Source organism: Amblyomma americanum, chromosome 10 (assembly GCF_052857255.1).
Source record: "Amblyomma americanum isolate KBUSLIRL-KWMA chromosome 10, ASM5285725v1, whole genome shotgun sequence".
Classification (NCBI taxonomy): Eukaryota; Metazoa; Arthropoda; class Arachnida; order Ixodida; family Ixodidae; genus Amblyomma; species Amblyomma americanum.
This window is the reverse complement of record NC_135506.1, coordinates 22,022,572-22,045,625: the sequence shown is the minus strand read 5'-3', so window position 1 is coordinate 22,045,625 and position 23,054 is coordinate 22,022,572. Positions and strand designations below refer to the sequence as shown.

General features: G+C 44.5%; 1 protein-coding gene across 1 annotated transcript; it reads right to left on the bottom strand.

Annotated features, from left to right (window-relative positions):
* Nucleotides 1-181: 181 nt before the first annotated feature.
* Nucleotides 182-17,502, bottom strand: LOC144107570 (uncharacterized). The gene is made up of 7 exons (XM_077640642.1): nucleotides 17,136-17,502; nucleotides 16,109-16,270; nucleotides 11,253-11,425; nucleotides 10,151-10,312; nucleotides 7,574-7,738; nucleotides 5,824-6,114; nucleotides 182-3,467 (listed from the first exon to the last, which is right to left on the bottom strand). Exons 1-7 carry the CDS (start codon nucleotides 17,303-17,305, stop codon nucleotides 3,244-3,246), a joined length of 1,347 nt encoding a protein of 448 aa, XP_077496768.1. The 5' UTR covers nucleotides 17,306-17,502; the 3' UTR covers nucleotides 182-3,243.
* Nucleotides 17,503-23,054: the final 5,552 nt, after the last annotated feature.

Below are 23,054 nucleotides of genomic sequence, written 5' to 3'. Positions count from 1 at the left end.
TTCTACACGCAGAAGTCAGTATACATGATTAGTCAAAAGTTGCCAGGCCACAGGAGCCATGTACTAGGAAACTTACAACTCTGGAGTACTAAATCCCTGCAGGATGAGATGGAGTCCCATCCCAAACCCTCACTCAGCATCTTGGTAGTCCCATACACATTATACTGTAATAAAGTCACAGTAACACGTAAAGCAGCCTTTATTTCAGAAGTGACACAAAAAGAGGCAGCAGTAAAATAGAGCTGTATGAACACACTGTGAGTCCTGAAGCAAAGCTCCGAGATTATTTTCAGTGGACTTGAATGCCAGCAGAAGCACAACCAGATGCAGCAGAAAGAAACTGACGTCACATAAATGCCGAAAACGCCGACCACAATCGAAACAAAAAAAAAACCTACCACAATTTTTCTTTTAAAACAATTCAATTCAGCAGCATCATTAATACAAACAACACAATTCACCACAGGGAATGACATGGTGTATTTGCCACTGTAAATGTATCCAGCACAGCTGTAAAAGTTTGTGATGACACTCACTCAAAGACAATTGGTTATCGGTCACTATGCCTGAACTGGTTCATGCTTCATAGTGTGAGCCATGAGCTGATGAAAAAGAGTGGCAAGATAAAACCCAAGCAGAGTTTTGAATTCAAAAGGTTTGGGAACGATCACAGGGTCGGTGTGCAAGCAAAGCAAAGGGACAAACAGCAATTAAAAACATGAAAAGCATTAGGAACACACCAGTTCATTTACTGAAAAGAGTACAGTACTGTTCTTGGCAGCTGTCCCACTACACCTCTCACTACTAATGATGGTCCTACTACATCCCGCAAAGGTTACAGTCCTAAAAAAAAAAAAGGCGTAACACTCTAAACACTGACCTTTGACAATAGCCTTGCAATTTCTGTGGAACACACCAATAAATGATTTTAAAGTTGCACTGGCTAGCAAGTTTAAGGCAGTTGGCCGTGACATCACGACAATAGGTCAGACCATTAGATCAAGGGCCTCCTTTTGAGGGACATTTGCTGCAGTGTTCTGGTGTTGCATACGAATAGAGCATTCACCAGCAGGAGCTCTATACAGTCACAAGAAAATCCATAGCATGCCCTGGTCCTGACTCGGGACCGTACGTAACATCACAACAAAAGCTACACAGTCCGTGTCCTTCCTCACACATAACGAGGAAACATACACCAAGGTAGAATCAAAAGACATACGTGTTTAAATCAGGAAGGCAGGAAACCCAGCATTAAACTCCACAGTCATGGTGATCACAGCTCTAGCTTGTTCTGCTATCATGCTTGTACAATGGCAGTTACCTACTGTCACTAAATACAGCTATAGACGGAAATCTTCATCGCAGCCAGTACAAATGCCCTAGTCTTACGGTGGAAAACGTACAAAAAAGAAATCGCCATAGGCAAAATATATTTGCTTGATGCAAGACAGCAGCAGGAACACAAAATTTTTACAATAAGGCAGAGCCCATGAAAAAAGACGTTATGCACAACAAACAGCAACAATGCTATAACAGATTCAATACACCTTACTTTGAAAAAAAAAAAAATGCATTTCAATAAATGCACACAAAATCACCACACGCATCATGTAAGAGAGAGCAGAAATATATAGCACAGTTCACATTACTGCCTTTGATAGAAGTAAAAAAGTTTTTGTTCCAGTAAGTGAAATTGTGAAATGCATACTACATTATGTTTTTTAAGGTTACAAAAAGGACAGCATGAATAAGTGTGTGCTAACAAACAGATAGGACTATACAAGATTATCTGCTAGGAGAGTAATACAAGTTTACACACAAAAACAACTAGGACTACCCTGCAAGGTAGCTGTTATGCTAGTTTACCAACTTCATATATTTTATGCACAAAGCAGGTCAACAGTTTGCTCACATCTATCTGAGAGTATGTGAAAAAAAAAATGCGGTTTGTCATACTGACTATTCATATGGCAGCACACATAGAGCAGATGTCTGTGGAGATAACAACCCTGCGGTATCGTTCGCTCAACATCCAAAGAGTAAGAGTAGAAATGCTTCAATGCAGAAAAGGTTGTACTGGTTTGCGTTGACATTTAGGAGCAACCAAAATGGCAGGGGAGAGAAGTTCAACATGACGGCCCACTTTGTTGAAAGTGCTGAGCACACAGTCTCTTCCATACTTAAATTTTGGCTGTTGTATTTTTTATATGCCAACACGCGTCAATATGAAAATTACAAATATAGCCTGCGACCAAGCATTGCTAAATGTAGAAAAATTGTTTTGAGTATTACCTGCTAACAAGCCCCAAAGCTCATGACACAGATGTTAACTTTAAGCAACATCCTTTACAAAGCAGGGCAGCAGTAGCAGTGCACTATAGAGCAAAAATAGCTTACAGAAGGCACGTAGAGCACTTACATGCATGCAAACGTGTCTTATAAGACAGTCCTCGATGCAAAAATGTTCCCCTCATTGGCACAAAGTGAAAGAGCAGATCTTCTAAAAAAGCGCACCTCATTAGGCATGCCAGAAGCCAAGCAGTGCGATCTTAAATACCAGATGACTTTTAAAGAAGCACCTGATAAGGTAACCAGGCCCCCCTAAAAGGCTATAAGACGGGTATGCCAGCATATCATCTCTGAGAATATTAAGCATCCACAGTGAGCAGATGAGGGGCTCTAACTGGACGGTCTTGCTCCAAGCATCAATAAGTTGTCTAAGGGTGCCCGATAAGGTAAGAGGCAGTGTTCTCACAGGCCTTCAAAAGCCAAAATCTGATGAGCGTACTGAAGCATGCAGCAAGGTACAATGACAACACCAGGCAGGCAGAAGTGCATGAAGGCGTCTCGATCCAGGCACCTGGCATGCTAGACGAGATAAAGATTCTTGCCATATAACAGTTTCCCCTACTTCTGGCACGATGAACACGTATATAAGTGCACGATGAACAAGTATATAAGTGCGTTCCGCAGGGCAGAATATCTGCAGTGAGGTCACAGTGTCTCCAATTCGCATACCATAGTGTGTACACTGTGAGCACCCTGGGCACTAGCCAACACCAGGCATTAGCTAGACTGGACACTATTCATACTAATACACTGCCTCAGCACTCGACAATATCCAGCACAGTGAACAGCCCACAACACTGGCAGAGTATCTCAAGGAAACAAATCAGGCTAAGCATGCAGCTGGCAGATAGAGGCGCAAAGCTAGACAGAGCCAGAGACAGAGATGGATGCAGCTCAGATAATAGCACAGCACCCAGTGTCCTGAACCTCCGGCACAGGAGGCAACATTTCTGCTGGCGGCTCCTGGTAGGCCCCATCGATGTAGATGCGCAGCACAAATATCCAGTATTCGTTGCGTTTCTGAAGGTTGTACGTGAAGCTGCTCTCGATACCAGCATAGGCCTCGCCACCAGTGAACAGCCGCATGGCTGCTGTCTCACAGCTCAGCACTCGAGCACCTGCACATCGTACGACAGTGTTAAATGCGACGCAAATGCAAAAGGCCCACTTGTTAATTTACAGTGACAGCTCTAGAAGCAACTTTCTTGACAGTTTTGGCTGTCATTGTCCACTGTAGACATTTCTGTAATAAGGTAAGAAGTTTAAGTGCCTTCTCTCATCGTCAATGCAGCTGCACTGTTCTTAATATGACAGGTATTGCTGTAGTATGTTGATAAGTTGTAATTAAAAACTTCGTTATTCCCCAGGCGGCCAACTAAAATCTAATTGAATAGTTGTGGGCCATCTAGAAAAGGCAGAGGTTGCGGACCATGAACAGTCTGGAAATTTTTTGTTTATGATCAATCAAATATTAAGGAATTGAATGGTGCAACTTGTTACTGCAAACCTGTTTCAATAATTTTGTGCATGAAAATAGAGGATTAAGAACTCCCAAACTATTTGCCCTCTTCCGTAGTGAAGAAGTGACAACAATAGCTGAAGAGTTCACCACCCCACTCACGTGAGTGCAAACACTCCCACACCCACACCTCCCTTACAGCATAGGTTGACCTCAAAAAAACTCTCTTTAGCGAGTAGGTCAATATGAGAGTTTCTGGGTACGATGTACTCCAATCCGAATGTTAATTGGTGTAGGCTGACCTAAGGAACACTTTCTTTGGCGAGTAGGTCAAAAAGAGAGTCTCCGGGGCCGATCTATTCCGAACCCAATGCCATTTACCCAGAGATGTCCCTCATTCATGCAGCTATCTCCGCAATTTTATGGGAATTCACTGACAATAAATTTTTTCTCACTTTCCCGTTTCGCACTGTTAGCACAGGATATGTTCAGTGAGGCAGATGTAGTGCCTGTGTGATGCTGCACAAACCACACTTAAAATTAATGCGATAGCATTAAGGCTCGCGTTGCGCAGCATCTGGCATTGTCGATGTTATGAGCGAAAAATCCCTCGAGAGGCAACCTAGGTCACGTGACCTTGCAGTGTCATCACAACCTGCCCACCCGATTGTGCTGAACGAACTGACCACCGTGGCAGGTGGCAGTTCAATTAATGATTGGTCATGAGAAGTTGCCCAGGAGGAGCAACATGGGTCACACAAACCTCTCCGATGGAGCTCCTGCCATCGCAGGGCCATCACTTAACTGCTGCACCAGTGCACAGGGAGCAGTATGAGGACTGCCAGGGGTCTATGGATGTAGAGTCGAGAAAGACCAATTCCATATATATGTGGTCATTAACCCACTAAAGATATCGCTGCACCAGGAGCGGTATGAGGACTGCCAGGGGTCTATGAATGTAGAGTCGAGAAAGACCAATTCCGTATATATGAGCATTAACCCACTGCCAAGGGTCTATGAATATAAAGTCGAGAAAGACCAATTCCATACACTATATCGGCATTAACAAACAAAAACAAAAGATGTCGCTGCACCAGGAGTGGTATGAAGACTGCCAGGGGTCTATAAATGTAGAGTCGAGAAAGACCAATTCCGTATATATGAGCATTAACCCACTAAAGATATCGCTGCACCAGGAGCGGTATAAGGACTGCCAGGGGTCTATGAATGTAGAGTCGAGAAAGACCAATTCCATATATATGGTCATTAACCCACTGCCAAGGGTCTATGAATATAAAGTCGAGAAAGACCAATTCCGTATACTATATGGGCATTAACAAACAAAAGATGTCGCTGCACCGGGAGTGGTATGAGGACTGCCAGGGGTCTATGAATGTAGAGTCAAGAACGACCAATTCCACATATGTGGGCGCTAACCCACTAAAGATATCGCTAAAGCTAAAGCTATGTACAAGCCTTTTCAGGGGGCATGAGATAACGTCAAGGTAAGTAGGATTCTCAGTGCTATTACTAGAAACAGGCGAGTGGCACAAAAACTGGAGGGGACACTTAAGCTCTGCCTTAAATTTTATGATGCGATAGCATTAATGGGTTATGGCCACATATGCGGAATTGGTAGTTCTCGACCTTACATTCATAGACCTATGGGAGTCCTCATACCACTCCTGGCGCAGTGGTTAAGCAATATGCCACTGCCCGACGGTGACAAGTGCTGCCATCGGTGAGGCTCGTGCAATCGAGGTTTCTGTTCCCGAGCACCCTCTCGTGACCAGTCATTAATTTAACTTTCACCTGCCATGGTGATCAGTTTGCTCACAATCCAGTGGGTAGGTTATGATGATTCCACACTGTCACGTGATCAAGGTGGCCCACCTAGGTTCCTGGAGTGGCCAAGTACTTTGGCCGCTCCGGTTGAGAGGCTTCAAATGGTTGCCATGGGCTTTGGGGGTACTAACACTCTCCCGTTAAAATCAATAGACAGAGGAAGGACGAACCGGTGGCCCTAATCCAGGCCTCGACACGTTTCTTGGTGGCTGACAGGCTCTCAAACTCCCACATGAAGGTACCCCGTGACACTGGCAGTGGCATGAATGTCTTGCAGTGCAGAGAAAGGGGTGGAGACAGGGGCAAGCCACCCTCCAAGGGTGCAGGTTCCTTGCTGTACGCCACTCGCAGCACTCGCGCGTAGAAGGTGGACGCCTTGGCGTGCTCCGTGTACGACATGCGCTGTGTGTCCACCACAGTGCGGTTACTTGCAGTGCCAAAGGAGAAGCCTTGTCCTGGGTCTGATGAGAAGGCGAAAAGGTGGAGGGAGGGGAGAGGCTGCTCTTAGTTTTAGTCTCTGCGATGAGCAAGCCTTGCCAATGCTTCCTCCATTGAGGCTGCAATGTGGGAAAGTAGGTAATAGTTTTACAGAGTGCACGTACAGACACAGGGGTGGATTTATGGGTTGCTCTCAGAGGGGGCAGCAGTCACATTTGAACCACGTATTTCTCATACCTTTTTTTTGTAAAAAAAAAAGAAAATTAAAAGAATTATTATGATTCTTCCTAATGCGAAATCTGAGTGCAGCTCTGTCAATGTCTCAGGCTCTGTAGGCTCATTGTTCTGCTTTGCTGGGTCACTGGCACATCTGGCAATGATATTAGCTCGATAGTGGTATTAGTTAATGAAAACCACAATGTGCAATGCATAGTCCGACAGCAGTATTAGCTGATGAAGATGATGATTTGCAATGCGCAGTGCGAGAGTGTGTTGCACTTTAGCACGAGGCATGATCGGCTGCAGCGATAGCCTAGTGCTCTTGTGCAGTGCACAGCGAAGCTGATCTATTTGTGGCACCGTGGGCTTGAATGCCAGTCGTGGCAATGTTTATTTTTATTTATTTATTAATGGCTTGACTTGGTTACAACGGCGGCAGCGATGTGGCTCAGCCCACAAATGGGAACAGGTTCAGCATGGTCACCCTAAGCAAAGTTTGTCATTTTTGGGGTTGCCCCTCCCTTAATTCCACCCCTGTACAGACACAACAAACAAAAAGTAGAATCTTTAGAGAGTAGCAGTTCACAGCATCATAAGCAGGTTAATGACATTTTGTAAGTGAAATGATACAATAAAAACACCATTCAAACGCGTCAGAAATATGGGCAGCCAAAACTACAGATAAAGTTCAGTCACATTGTCTGCTAAACCGATCTACAGTTGGGTATGCACAGTAATCTGTGACAACTGGACATTATAAGAAACCACTTCTTTCAGTACTTTTGCTCCTGATTTTCTGTTAGCCCCATGATATGGCTGGCTATGGCTTGTGTCACTGCCGTTGTGCACTACAGTGCAATGTACACAGCGTGCTAAAAATTAAGGTGCTGTACACACTGTTGCCCAAGTTGCGACTTGTGCTCAGCAGGTCAAAACAGAAATATTTCTTGTACTAGTGTACCACGCTACTGGTGTTCTACTACGGCTCAACCACACGGCTTGCTTTTTCAATGAAACCCAAAAGATCAAGTGCACTGTTTTGCAGTGTCAGTCAGTTTACAGCGGCATTGTGATTCTGTTTTAAATACATACAGACATGACTGTTTCAAACACCCCTAAAATGATGAACACCTTTCACTGCCATTTTCCATGAATAGAACACTGTACAATGACTTCTGAAGGCAACTCCTGCATGCAAGTATTGGTTAGTGTGGTGAAACCAAGTTCAGCCAGTGTAGTTAAGGTCAAAGATACTCTGCTCACCCGACTTGAGCTTTACTTCGAGGGACTGGGCATTGCAAAAGCGCACATAGCTCTGCTGGGAGCACCACTGGGCTGCACGGGCGATGACGTTGCTGAAGGGCTCATAGGTTGGCATCGTGAAGGCACCACCCGCCGACTGTCGCACCGGCACGAAATCTGCCACACCTGTGCATCGGGCAGAATGAAAATATCAGCTCCTTTCTTTTTTATGTCTTGAGTTCCTTTTCACTTGCCGAGATGAAGATGTGAGTTAGGTCGAATTATTTTGTAAATCGTGAATTGTGAGACTGAACGTCTCGAAGTGACATATGGGCTATGAGGGACACCGTACTGAAGGGCTCCGTATAAATTTAGAGCACTGGAGGGTTCTTGAAAATGCACTGACTAGTGGCAAGCAAAACAGCAAATGGTTCGGTAGTTATGGATTCCGGCGCATGCCGGAGGTTACTGGAAGTCTGCCCTGGCAACTGTTTGTCCAGGGAAGTGACCACCAGCACGAACAAGCCAAGTAAATGGCGCACAATTAGTCCTCTCGTCGTCAACACGTTTCACAGCTGCACATGGGGACATGGCAATCTTTCCAAATCTTCCCTGCGCGCACCGGTGCGCATTTTGCTGGTCTTGCACAGGAGGGAGCATAAAATATATGAATATATGAAGTTTTTCTTTTATAAACCCGTGTAATAAATTAGGGTGTGCAAATTATGCAAGTTAATACGGTATTTTAATAGTTGCTGTCTCCAAGCTGTCACATGTGAAGTAAGACTTTCTAACGGGCTAGTTGGTGCAAGATCTGTTTTGAACACAAATTTAACGTGCAGCATCTCAAAATGCTGTCATGTATCATCTGGGCTGGGAACGGACATGAAGGGCTGGAGAGGTTGGGCCTCACCAAGGCAAGCTGGGGATGATATACCTTGTGCTTGGCGCATGATGGCCTTAGCTGCCTATGCGCTATTAAACCCGACACAACACAACGCAAGCTGGGGATGAGTTGAGCGGGATGAAATAGGTATGCTTGGCCAATGACTATGGCAGACAAGAGGCTTTTAAACTGCTGAGCTGAGATGAACATGAATGCCGAAATCCACACTAAGTACTTTATACAGCAGACAGCCATAGGATGAAACAACATGAACAATGCTAAACTAATGACTTTAAAATCCCAACTGCAGTGTAGGCCCTCTACCCCACACCACTTTCCACATTAGTGACTTTAACAATATAACATACATATACCACAGTGATACATTAAAGCAGTGAGCAAAATTGGGTACAGGTAGCAATGCCTGTTCAACATATGCAGCAACGATGATATGTTTAATACATACATTGGCTGTCTAGCTAGCTGGTTGCACGTAGCTTGGAAACAGTATGATTGTGGGACAAAAAAGTTGGTTTTGTTAATGCAGTATAAGACACTAAAACTTGACAAAACGTATCTCTAGTTATTAACACAATTTGCAGTATATTTACTCTTTGTCCAATCATCAGGCTCCCACTAAGTGATGTAATGTCCGCTGCTAAATACCGCCACTGTATGGTGACACCGTCAGTGCCACGAATTTGTTTTTGCGAGCTAATTCAAATACTAAAAACTGCAGTATACGTGGTACGACCGATGCTAATAGCATCACTATAAATCATTCTATGCAGCCAACAGTCAAAACAATGCACTGAAAATGTGTTTCGGGGCCCCTTTAAGAATCAAAAAAGAGTGCCTGCTAGCATTCATTATCGTTATCAGTAGACTGCACACCAAAAGAAAGGGGTCGATCATTTACTTATACGGTATATGATAATTACACAGTGATGTTCCATTGAGGCAATTTTCCTCTTTTCAGGCAATTTGAGGATTGCAATTCGGCAAAGAGGGAATTTTTAAGGAGTTTCAGGGCAGTTTAAGAACCAAAATTGTCTCACTTTTCCCAAACTTCCAAAGTTTTCAAGCTGCAGAAGGGAAAAAGGGCCGGAAACAGGGATTTCTGGGTTTAATTGAAGGAATTATCGGTTGATGCATGGAACACCACTCTCGCTACATACAGGTACCCGCCGCGGTGGCTCAGTGGTTAGGGCGCTCGACTACTGATCCGGAGTACCCGGGTTCGAACCCGACCGCGGCGGCTGCGTTTTTATGGAGGAAAAACGCTAAGGCGCTCGTGTGCTGTGCGATGTCAGTGCACGTTAAAGATCCCCAGGTGGTCGAAATTATTCCGGAGCCCTCCACTACGGTACCTCTTCTTCCTTTCTTCTTTCATTTCCTTCTTTATCCCATCCCTTACGGCTCAGTTCAGGTGTCCAAGGATATATGAGACAGATACTGTGCCATTTCCTTTACCCCAAAAACCAATTATTATTATTATTATTACACACAGGTGGTGTGTTACCACAAATCTAAAACACATAGCAAGCATGAAGTGGCCAGTATACTTCTCAGAAAAAAAAACTTCAACATCTAGACAAGAGCTCAGATGCCAATGCGTGGAAAAATGAAGCTGCCAACAACTGTGCTACATTCAACAGCTTTCCAAAACAAGTAAGTCCTACTGCTCATCTCAAAGTCAGAAATCTACTCACCGATTTCCTCACATGCTGCAGGACCAAGCTCATAGAAAACACGAATAACAAAGAGGAAGAGTTTGTTGCGTCCGCCGTGCTCTGTCCAGAAAGACCGGTCGGGGTCGAAGTCTGAGTAGCTGGGGACCTTCATCTCCTGAGTCTCCACAGCCAGGACACGACCTGTGTGTACAGTACAGGGGAACTGTGCACGTGTACAATACCACACCGAGCATGTCTATATGCATGTCAAGCAATTTGAACCGCCTTTCCCCGTCAATAACCATGATTGGTAACTTTTACCATTTCAAAATGCTGTAGGTGACTTTTAAAAAGTGCTGGAAAGTGCCCAGCCCATACCGCCAATTGGCACAATGGGCTTATAAGCAGTTATATACATCAGATTTGGTGGTAAAAAGAAAGAAAAATAGCTGCAGTGAGATTAGCGTAAAAAAAAATGGCAAAAAGAAAGGTGAAGGTTAAAGTTGTAGGAATTACGGAATGCCGTGTTTCCCTCTGGTGGCGAGGCAAGGCGCGTGTGGAGAAGGCGCACTTTGGGGACTTTCCTACAATCTTGCCCCGTCCGCCCTCAGAGCTTCTCCCTTGCCCTACCATGGGCAAATGTTTGCTCCTAACCTTGCTGGTGAGTCGGGATACCTCGATTCCTTAGTACATGCTGTTGCTAACTGGCATCATTATTGTAGTAGCAATAAATCCCTTGTTTGTGTCAGCCAGAGGGTCGTTCTTTTGTTACCCCTCAGAGCGAGGCCTGCCGTAGTCGGCGTGCGCTCAATAGCGCCCCCAATCACAGGGTGGGCTCAGCGGTTTTGACCTGTGTTAGCCACGGTTAAGTGATGAGAACATATTTATCCCCCTATTACAACCCCACAACTTACACTTTTTGCTTCAAGTTTCAAGTCACAAGTATGTTGACAGGTCCACAGATGGCAATCATGCAACTGTTCTCACAGTGAGGTAGAAATGAAGCATGACAAGTAAGGGGATCAGAGAAACCACCGCAGGTTTGTCTTTTGCCCATTAATTAAGAGAATGCTTCAATGTGCAAATGCTACACCTTATGAGTATTATCTTGGGCATTTTAGTACAGGCTGCTCGTGCCTACCTGGCGCTGGCTGGTACGCAAGGTGCTTATTGTAACGCTCCAGAAGCTCTTGCAGCGTCTCAAACGTGGGGTTGCTGAACATTCCTGGAGGGGCTGTCTGCTGTGGGATCAGGTTGGCGTAACCCAGCTGCTGGGCAGGTCGGCTTTGGTCCAGTTGTGGCACCAGCCACAGCCTGTGCAGGAGCCAAAACAGGTCACTCGGTGTTAACAAAAAAATTGCTTACGTGGAAAGGAAAAATTCACAGGGGCACCTAACACACCGATTTCACAAGCAGTTGCGCTACACCATCACCACCGCATGATGCACTCTGGATGTCGTCGTACTCCGGCCGGTGGCCGCACCGGCACGACGCGTGGTGTACGTGTGTAAAGAGCAGTCCTGTTTGCATCACCCCAGTGTTGTGCTTCATGTACGCTGGGTTTGTGGGGCACGTGGTTTCACCTGACTGGTGGCATGAGCTGTTGCAGCAGCACCAAGCAGAGGTCCCCGGATTTTGCAACCTCTTGAAAAAAGAACGGCCCAAAAAAGAGCACTTCGCAGGGGCGGTTGCAAATACTGTTCAGAGCATTCAGCTGTCTCCTGCCTGTAAATCAGTTTACGTTAGCAAATAATAGATTTTTCAAAGTCTTAAGCTCTCCAAGTGCATTTTACGCATCTTTAAGCCCTGCGGAAGGCAGTTAAATTACAGTGAGGAGGCAGTCAGGTTCAACCTTGTGCTGCTTCATCAAGTGGTCTTTACAATGGTTTCTGCCCGATGTAAAGCTTTGGCTGAAGTTTTAGTGTTGCATTCACGAATCCACAGTGCGTGAGCTCTTGATGTGAGCATTCACTCCTACCTCATGTTACCACGGTAGCGATAGTGAATTTACTACTTCAGAGAATGAGACAGTGCAGCTACAAATTCTTGAAGATGTACTTTATATTTTGTTGCATATCAATCTTTCACCATATGTAATATTGGCCTTCTAGAAACCTGTCAAACAACCACTTAATCCAAAGTTTCGCGCTCAAAATCTCTCCAATTCGATCTTCCTTTCACATTTTACAGTGAACACGAGTTTGTCACACCTTAATTTGCAGAAAACGGCATAGCTCACTCGTACTTTCTCACCGGTAAACCAGCATACAATTAGTGAATAGATATGTTTATCTTTGTAAATAGAAACAAGGAGGATGCTAAAGAAATAAAGACAAAAAACGTTTTGTCAAGGTGCATGCGAGGGGATGGAGCAAACACTAACCGATGCCGAAACTTGGTTGACTGTATTGGTCATACAGCGTCAATATTCACTCCCTCTCTCAGAAGCTGAAATCATGGCAGGCTGTCCTCACTTTTTCTTCCATAAAAAGAAGAGAATTTTTTTGCTAGCCAACAGATACCCCAAAATAGAATGGAGAAATGCTGTTCACAGTCCTTGAATCCATTTTGCTCTCCTCACATGAAGCTCAGCCCAACAAAGAGAAAGAGGCTACAGTTTACATATTCTCATACTCATAAATGGAGATGTCCATGCACAAAAATACCTTACCTGCAGAGCAAAGGAGAAGCTCCCTCAACTGAGGCTGCACTATCTGTCGCTCTATTTTCTGTCATTTAAAATTATGAAAATCTGAATTTTAGTAATCACACACAAACACGGTGCCTTTCGTAGCTGTAACAACTGTTGGCCTGATTGATCAGACCATATATGAAGCTTATTTATACCCTCCAGCAGTTATGGCAATGTACAACGTGGAATCAGTGTTCAACAGAAGATTGCCGTTTGAAGACATAGTATTTTTCTGCATAAACAAAACCACCAGAGAAATGCATGCCGGGCCACAAATAAAGCTGCAGGGCTGCTGTCTTCAGCCTCATTTCATTTCCTACACAGCCTATGCCATGCATGTGACCCAGCAAAGAACAGAGAATTTAGGGGCGCTACACAAGTGGACAGGGCATGATCCCCAAGTCCCTCTGTACTCAAGAAACATTTTCCTTTAGAGATAACTTTTTGTACTTGGAAGGTATCCACAGAGTAGTAGCACATGTGGCAATTACAAAGACAAGAACCACAGTAAGTTGTCGGAACTAGCATTACTAGACATCAAACATGACATAATCAATAATTTCGAGCGTAGACTTTATACACTTGGCTTATTTCTTGACTTGACGAAAGCATTCAATTCTGTGTCTCACACCATTCTCTTATCTATACTAAATACGTATGGGGTACGCGGAATCGCTCTAGATTTAATGCACAGCTACTTATCCGACTGGTATCGATACGTCAGCGTTAATCAAGAATCTTCTTCATATGCCAAAGTAAAGAATGGTGTTCCCCAGGGGTCTATTCTCGGACCGCTGTTGTTTTTAATCTATGTAAATAATCTTTGCAGCATACCAAACTCCCCGAAAATAATTATGTACACAGACGACACTAACGTTTTCTTCGTAAGTGATTCACTTATTCAACTTCAATACGATGTTAATTATTACTTAAAACTCCTTTCGGGCTGGCTTAACAAGGATAACTTGCAGCTGAATATCAGCAAGACAAAGTAAATGATATTCGCACCCATAAATAAACCAATCACCACTAATATTGAGCTTAATTTTCATGGTGTCAGTCTAGAGCGGGTTAAGGTTAAAAAATTTTTGGGTGTGTGGTTTTAGGACACCTTGTCATGGAATGTTCACGTGTCAAAACTGGTGGCCGAGTTAAGTAAGGCAATAAGTTGTCTTTATAAACTAAGCCCATTGGTACCACAATGGCTTAGAACCTCGCTACATTATACGCTTTTCTACTCAAGAATGTCTTATTGCTCGCTAATCTGGGGAACAACCACGCAGGGCAATTTTCATAAGCTGATTACCAAAACAGAAACGAGTCCTGCGCATATTTTAAAACTACTACGGGCAACCACAATATTGACTGACAGATCCACTATTCAGAAAGCATTCCCTGATAAAGGCTAACCAATTATACTGCTATAGGCTCTTGCAAAATGTGCAGAACCAGAAACTTTACAGTGCAGCAAACTCCGCTGCGGAGTACTGCTTCCGCACACATAGCAGAAAAATCCCTATAGTCAGAACAAACTACGGTAGGCAACACATAAAGTTCCAAATACCGTCTCTACTAAATCGCACTGAAAAACTACTTGATTTCAGCAAGCCATTTCCAAAAAAGTTCCTTAAGAATGTAATATTGCAAGAAAACATTTAATTCATTTGATTTATTTTTCTTGTGCTTTGCTAGCATTTATGGCCTTTCAGTGTTGCTTGTTTTATCCCTTTTGTCCCCTAAAAAGAGAATCAATTGTTCGCAATTGCAGGTATATATGTTTCTGATGCCTGTCTGCTGAACTGCATACGGAGCAGAGGCCTTTGTCAGGCTTCTTGCCTTTTTCCTTTGCTCTGGTTTGTGTAAATCAGAATGAAACAAATAAACTGAAATGAAATGAAAAAGATGGCTGTGAGCCTGAGCAATTTATGTGTATAGATTCTCAGTCATTCAGTACAGACCATCCTCCGAGTCGCTTACTAAAACATTGCTAGTAAGTCTGCGCTAAAGTGCTAATGTATTTCTCATTGATCCTTACAGTTAACTATCCCAGTCACAACTGCTGTACCTCAACGAATGCAAACTTCAAGAACACTGTTTTAATTAAAACCCTTTCAGGCACCATTCATCATTTCGATTCGGTTGAAATATTTTTCAGCCTAAACAGCATGTATAGGCCTCAAGAAAACCAATTTGTCAGTTTTCTCAACAGAAAACACCAATGATTCACACAAAAAATTTCATACAAACTGTCATTAGGTTGGAGACTGCAATACAGTAAAACACTACTATTTATGAAATCAATACCCTAAGAATCGTGGAATCATATTATGCTTCGAAGGAGCACATGGTACAAGAAATCCAGGGAAAAAACTGGGCATTAGTACTGGTGGCAGAATCTGTCAGAAAGAAACTGGCTGAATATGTTCTACCGAGCTGACTGTTTTGTGAATTATTTCTTGCTTTATATGCTAGTTGGCATAAGGCATAAAAAGGCATCCTGTTTTCAGGGTGAAGGACGCAAAATTTTCCTGAAATGATGAAATTAGCGCTAGCTAGAGTAAAATCTGAAAAAAAAAAATGCTGCGAGTTCACAACGTACGCAATTGTGTACAAAGCGTCTTAAAGACATATGAGGCAGAAAATAACACCCCACTTTATATGTAGTGCCCAAATATTCAATCAAAGCCTCTAGTGAATAAGATAGACCTTCCTCATCCAATCGGCGCTGTTCAGAAACAATGGCTGTGAGCTTCCGCCTCTTCTGGGGTACTTTTGAGCCATTTCAGGCATGCCTTTGTGGTGTTCGCAAAGTGCTTTGTAGAGTATGTGCCACAAGTAATGCCTATCTTTTTAAGCAGTTTCTCAATGCCCTTTGGGCTGGCAATAAAGTCCAAAACAGCCAAAGCTGCCGCTGTATCCACAGTCATCAAGGGTGCTAACACAGTTTTCGGACATCTCTTCCATGTCAGTTTTGCGTCCTTGAGCACCGTGAAAGTAAATCCATGTTTGTCAGTCTCTCATACAGAGGCAAGGGCTCATCAGTGACGTCTCTACTGAATGCAGGGCAATGTGCTCAGGGCCCTGAACTTTCCAGCAGTGAATAGGGCCTTCAAAGGTGCTCGAATAGATGCGGATTCTCGTGTCCTAGCAGAGAGATCCAAACAAAACTTCCCGAATATATTCTTGAATAGTGCCGGAAAAAAAAAATGTGAGAATCTGAAAATAGCTTTCTATATGCAAAATTTGTTCTTCTTGCCCTGTGTGTTCCATTAAGGAGCAAAAAGGGAAGCAATGCGTACACATACCTCAGACCCCTCATATAGCAAGTGCTATATTCTCCATACTCGTAGTACGTCATGCGCTCGATGTTGATCGACTTGGTTGCCTTGAACTCAACACTCTCACACGTCTTCACCTCCCACGTGTAGTTCTGCTTCAGCCATTCATTGGCACGCTGCACCAGCACCCTGCGTTGTACAAATTGCAAACAATGTACAGGTGGATCTATAACAATAATATACTGCACACCAATGTTATACCACGTGTTTTCAATTTATTTAATACAAATTTTTGTTTCAAAAGCCATGAAAAATACTTTGGTGTGCGGTTTGGTCTGCACAGGTGGATTGTACGGCAAGGCTGACATTATTTAATTACGTACGTGTTAAAGTGCAATTGAAAGGCTATAATTAAATTTTAGCTCGGGCTTATTTTGGCTTAAATTTTGCTTTTAGACAATAAAACTATATTGTAAAATTGAAGGCCGCCAACATCGATGACGAGCTCGGTTTTTATAATGTACTGTAAATGGCAATGTATAGATAACATATCGATCAAATGCGCTGGTTCACAGTTCAGCATTTGTTTTAACGAACTAAAAGCATGCACGCGTTACGAAGTGCATGTGCGCAAGATAACTTTTAAATGTTAATGTAGTCGTTCGTTTAATTCTGAAAAACAGCTTGTCTTTTTTTTCTTTTTTGTAAACTAGAGGCCCTGCAGTCGCAACAGGCCAAAGCTACAGAGCGCGAGTCTTCAGAAACGATCAATGCGTGTGCCGTCCAAGGCCGGTCTAGCAAACAGCTCAAGGCAGTCTCCACCTCTTGCGCACCTCTACATGACAAAACAAGAACAGAAACCAGTTGAGCACGCGTGTAGGCTGCGCTGTCACGTCAAATAAAAAGCTAACCGAAACTGAACGCACTGATACGGAATTGGACATCCGTTTTGCGTAGTAGTAGTACTTGATTCGTTTTGCTGACTGTGGGATACAGCGCGCTCTCCATTGCGAAGCAAGAGTCAAACACGGCTCGAATGGAAAGGGAACTTCACCTGAACGGCTCGAACTTTGGCGAGCTGGTGAAACCGCCCGGATCGATGCAGTACGGCAAGAAGTCCACGAAAGTGAGTGCACCGCCCAGAGATGCATGCTGCCGGGTGGCCTCGCTGTAAGAAGGCGGAAAGGACGAGATGTCGGGGTATTCCACGAGCGGAGGTGACATCTTGCCGCGACTTGGCTCGGACGACAGCAGCGAGCGATAGTCGATGACCAGCGATCGGTAAAAGTGAACTTCACGGAGCGACGACACCCGACACCACCACCGGTTGTTTACTGCACGAGCGGAGGTAAATGACACGAGACGAGACAGACGGCAACGCCAGCGCCCATCCCACTCGGATTAGCCAAAACATTTGTGACGTAGTACCTAACGACGTCACAGATCACGTGCTGTGTACGTCGTGCTCATTCGGAGAGCGGCTTTTTTGAGGCGTGCTTTAGGCACGCCGGAATTGCACGAGAGAATACCGGCCTCGCGAAAGATCGTGGAACTGTTCTGAGCATTGGGAAAACCGAGGTCCGCACACTCGCGACAAAATGCGCGTAATAGACTCATAGTCCTGACTTTTTGGTCGCGACAGATGACATGCGAGCCGGTGCGACGCAGAGACAGAATACACGTCTTCTGGGTCGAAGCTGTTTTTGATGGTTCTCGGAAGCAAGCGCCACATGCGGATGGTGCGTGGGAGAAATGATTGGCGATGGCGCAGGGTTCGTTACGCTAGGGGCGCCGGTTCAGGCTGACGCGTCCGCTGGGTCCGTCGAGGTGCACTGTGGGAGCAGCAGAGCCCAATTTGGGGAAGGGAAGCCGATGGGCTACCAGTGGACGACCGCATGCACGTAGTAGTTCGCATGTCCCTGCAGGGGCGAATAGGGCGCGCGGCAAGCCGTGCAGAAAAACCGCGTAAGCCGCGCGCATGTCTATATATGCAGAAGGGTTGAAATGCGGGCCAGTTGGTTCATAGTAACTTGAAAAAAAACCAGTCACAAGAGACAAGGGACAAGAGAAGAAGTGTACACGCCACAGTGTACACGCCACAACGACTGGACTGTCAACTGAGATTTATTAGACAAAAACATAGTCCCAGCAAGGCCAGCAGAGCATGCGCAACAGCCGTATCACAACTCAAAGCGCATAGGGCACACAAGATACACCTCTACCGTGACCGGCCTAAAAAAGCAAATTCCTTTTCGAATAAGCGCACCGAAGTTGTGCTAATGCAATCTTGGCCTGACAAACTGATATGGTAAGCCTCCAAGATTTATCGCTCTTGCTTACCCCTGCCTCTACCAAGAATCATTACGTTGCCGAACAGTGGATAACACCCACATTCATTGCAATGGCGAGGCAAGTTGGCACCGTCATCGGACCCCAGTGAGAAGTGGTGCCCACGCAGCCGGTCATTAATACATCGACCTGTTTGGCCTATGTATACTCTTTCGCATGTGAGGGGGAACTTGTACACGACCTGAGCGACACACGCCGTGAAGCGGTTCTTCTGCTGCGTTGTACAAACGTAGTTCCTTTCCCTGCCTCGAGAAAGGCGGGAGCACAGACCCGAAAGCTTGCAAGGGGCAGATAACACCACACTCACTCCCTGCCTGGCCGCCACTTTTTTGACGCCGTGGCTCACTTTATGCACGTACGGCATGACCTCGAACTTTTGGCGTTCAGTTGCTCCACTATCAGCCGGCTTCGTCCGTTCTTTCTTGAGCTTCTGAAGCAGCGATTCAGCCACTGCTTTCAAAAGATTTTTAGGGAACCCTGTGGCTTCCAAACGTTGGAACTGATTATCACTTAAGGCTCTTTTTGATAGCGTGGTGACAGCTCTTTTCCAGTGCATTGCGGAAACAATTCATCACAATGCCTCTCTTTACAATCTTTGAGTGCGCAGAACCGAACGGTAACAGAGCGTTCTTGCTTCTAGGTAAAAACATCCAGCATAAATGGCCATCGTCAAAGCAGGTTATTTGCAGTTCTAGGAACCTGATGGAATGATTGTTAGGGAGTTCATGGGTGAAATTAAAAGCGCGTGAAGAAGCTTTAAAAGCACTCAAAACATCGTCTACTGCTGCAGGCAGAGTGTCATTAGGTAAAAGCTCCAAGAGTACTAAAAAAACGTCCACGTACCGAAAAACTTTGCACACAAGCTTGTCCTGAAGATGTTCCTGAAGTGTTCTGTCAAATTTTGCTAAAAATATCTGAGAAAGCACTGGAGCGACGCTAGAGCCAATACATATTCCACATTTCTGAAGGAACAAGGAGCCTTTGAATTCAACAACGGTTGATGACAGGTAAAAGGATAACTCCAAAAAGGTATCGACCGACATGCCACATGCGTCTTGAAAGTTCACCGTACTGCAAAGATCAATAAAGTTCACGCACAGCAACAAAGAGTTCATCGTGGGGAATGCTGTAGAAAAGGTCCTCAATGTCAACTGAAAAAGTCATGTTGGCACCAGGAATACCGCTCTTAAGAGCGTCAACAACCGCTGCCGAGCTGGCCACGCTGAAAGGGTCCTGCACATTGAGGGCCGTCAACTGTTGCTGAAGGAATTGGCTCACTACCTTCTGAGCCAGTCTCCGTGATGATGGCTCTCAGAGGGCAACCCACCTTATGTGTTTTTGCTGTAAAAAACACTCGCAGGCGGTTTCTTGCATTTCTTGACACTATTCGAAAGTTTCTCCAAGTTGCTTTCCTTCAGTAGCTTCATGGCTTCAGTCTTGAGCTGATTCCAGAATACTTCTGTTGCCTGGCCTGCCAAACGTCGGTGCTCATGGAGGCAGCGAGCTCCTGACATCTCGTCACGTCCCATGGTTGCCCTGATGAGGCGACTAACATTAAAGCTGCACCCATCGTATACGTATCAGCTCGCATGCAACACGCGCAAGGCATCAGTTCCAGCACTACGCGTCTAGCATGGTGCACTCCACGTTCTGTACCAGAGCATCACGTAAGGAACGAAAGTAGTCTAATTAAGCACTCACTCCGGGCTTTTCGATATCAGTTGGCAGCTATCCACAGGCAGTTGAGGCTGCAGTCTCTCTTCCCAGTGGCAACATCAGGTCCCAGGGATGTCCGAATCATAGCCAGAAATCCTAGCACCTTTGCATACTTGCGAGAGGTTCCACGGCAATCCTTGTTTTAGATGTCCTTACATGTTATCTGGTGGATGTCACGTTCAGGTGATATTATAGACACTAATATGTATATATAGTCTTTCTGTAGAGATGTTCTGACGCATTATCCGGTAGGTATCCCATTTGGCTGACATTAGACATTTACTTGAACATCTCATTACATTTGCATATGTTTTCGACAAAGATGGCAGAGTGGACTCTTAGGTTTTTTTTCTAACAGAGGGCATCTGCAACATGGTCCGCTCATTTTCGTATTTTGTTTGTGTCATCACAGATTCATAATTGAATGAATTAATATTGCTTAACGTGTAAGAACCACTGACTCCAAAAAGAAGGTCTGAAATTTCGAGCATATAAGCTCGCGGAAATCCTTTGTTAAGTGGATGTATGCTCAGTATGTTGGTGCTGCACAACTTCTAGCTGGTTTGCAGCATTTAGGCTGATCTGTGTTTTGAAAATGCTTGTTCTAAGTCATATTCACATTGCAGCATGTGATGGTATGCAGATTTGACCTGTAGTCTGGTCAGCACTGGGCCAAGCAACTACACCATTGTAATCAGCTTTAGTCGTTTCTTCACGTCTATATCACAAGAAATGTAAGCTTTGAGAATATTTTTCACGTGGGCCAGGCAAATTTTTTCTCTTGGGCCTATATAATCCCCAGGGCAGCACCGTTAGAGTGAAAGCCTGGTGGACTAAGGAAGGGGCAGATGCATTCTAAGAGCAGAAAGAGGCCAGTCGGAGACATCACCGACTAAATAAATCAGACAACTCCGACGCTGCAGTCCAAGCCCTAGAGGCATACCAAGCCTGTAAGCGAAAAGCAGCCATGCTAGTTCAGGTGAATATCCATTCCCCGAACCAGCATTTCATGTCTGACCCCAAAGAGGCAGGCCAGAATGCCCCAAAACGTTTTTTTGAGACAGATTATATAGGCTCGCACGCACAGGCCACTTCTAAGCGGACATCGTAAATCATTTGATGATCAGCCAGAAGAGGGACAAGCTTGTATACCGCTGCTGAAGGAATGGCTACAGTCATCAAGGTAACAAGGAAGACTGAGGGGCCAGTTGGCCAGGCATAATATCTGAATGAAGAACGCAGCATTAAAAACAACGCATAGAAAAAATGAGCGAATCCTTCATTCCAATATTGTGTCCAGAAAAGCCTATTTTACTGCAGTAATCATATTACTGTGCGGAGACGCTGTTTTTTAAACAAATGCTACACCGATGTGCATTTGCATGGGCTAATAGCGTGTTAATTTACAGTTAAGCAGTGGAGAGTAAAAGATATGAGTAAACAGAGCACACTACTATATAAGTGTAATCACACCTTCCTTATCGGAAATGAAGAAACATTGCTTGTTCATGACAAAGAGCACTGGCATCCCCTACCAGCATATATGCACCACAGCTGCCAATTCAACTAGGCAGCACGTGAAAAATGTAGGAAAGCAATAGCGTGCCCCATTTACTTTTGTGTGCACCTGTACATGGCCACACAACTGCTCACATTTTAACTGAATTCATATTTCTTTTTTGCATGCAGACAATCTACAGCTACCCTCACCATAATTCATAACCTTAGTTTAGATAAATACCAGTAGAGAAAAACTACCACATATGGATCAACATTTACTGGATCTTCACTCATCTGTTATCACAGTGCTTACTGGCAGAAGGGTTGTATCTGATATGGCTGTTGGTAGAATTTTTTTTAGTTATGCTGCTTGTGTCGAGACAGAATTTTTGAAGCAGCACATCTTGCAGCTGGCAGAGAGTGCGAATGTTTTTGCACTGTGTAGCCTGATGTCACTGATAAGTAGCAAATCTGTACCCATCGACATCAAGGCTGTAATGCTTCCATGTGTTCCATGGCCCAGCTGTATTATGCACCAAGCTTGTAGTCTGGAAGCCATTATCTAGTGTCACTACACACAGCCACTTTTTGCGCAGTTTGAAGCTTCAAAGAAAGTTCACTTCAGTTGCATTAAACCTGCTCCTAAAAGCCCCTAAAAATCGATCCCCTCCAAGCCTAGTCATTCCAGCAAAAAAAAAGAAAACATTGGAAGCAATTGCAAATTCCACTTGGTTCCAACTGCATCCGAATGGACTCAATTGTACATAGCAGCCTAATTGGTTGATGTAATTGGATTATCCAATTGGTTTTGAAGATTCCAAATGGGAGAGCTGACACCAACTGGAACCTTATTTTCTAACTGGTTTTGGAAATTCGAATTTGGTGCAAGAAGTTTCGAAGACCCCGATCCTGAGTGGAGGATGCTCGACGTTGAAGAACATCCAAAGGAGGAAAGGCCCGCGACAGCTCAGACGGGCGCAGTCAGTTTCTCGTCGGCAGTGAAGACAAGAGCTCAAGCGACAGCCCAAGCAACGTAGCGTCCGCTCTCCACTCCTGTTTCGACGTGCCTGAGCGTAACACCAGGCGAAATTACACTTAGGCAAAAAGAAGACACGAGCATGAAGGCCTGCTTCGAAAGAGTCAGGGAAAAAGTGAAAAGAAAGAAGAGTCGTACGTCATTCGAATATCAATTGGTAAATGGTCTTCTGCACAGGGAACGCATATTCAGTTCAGGAAGGAAATCAATCGGGATTTCCAAAACCAGTTAGATAAATCAAATTGGTTCTCAAGATTTGAAGTGGCCGGTGCTCTAGTAAAAAAATTGGGTGCCAGTGAGACTTTCCAGTTATAAAATTCACAGTTGTGAATTGTCAAGCAATTAGAAACTCCAAGGGGAATGTCCAAATGG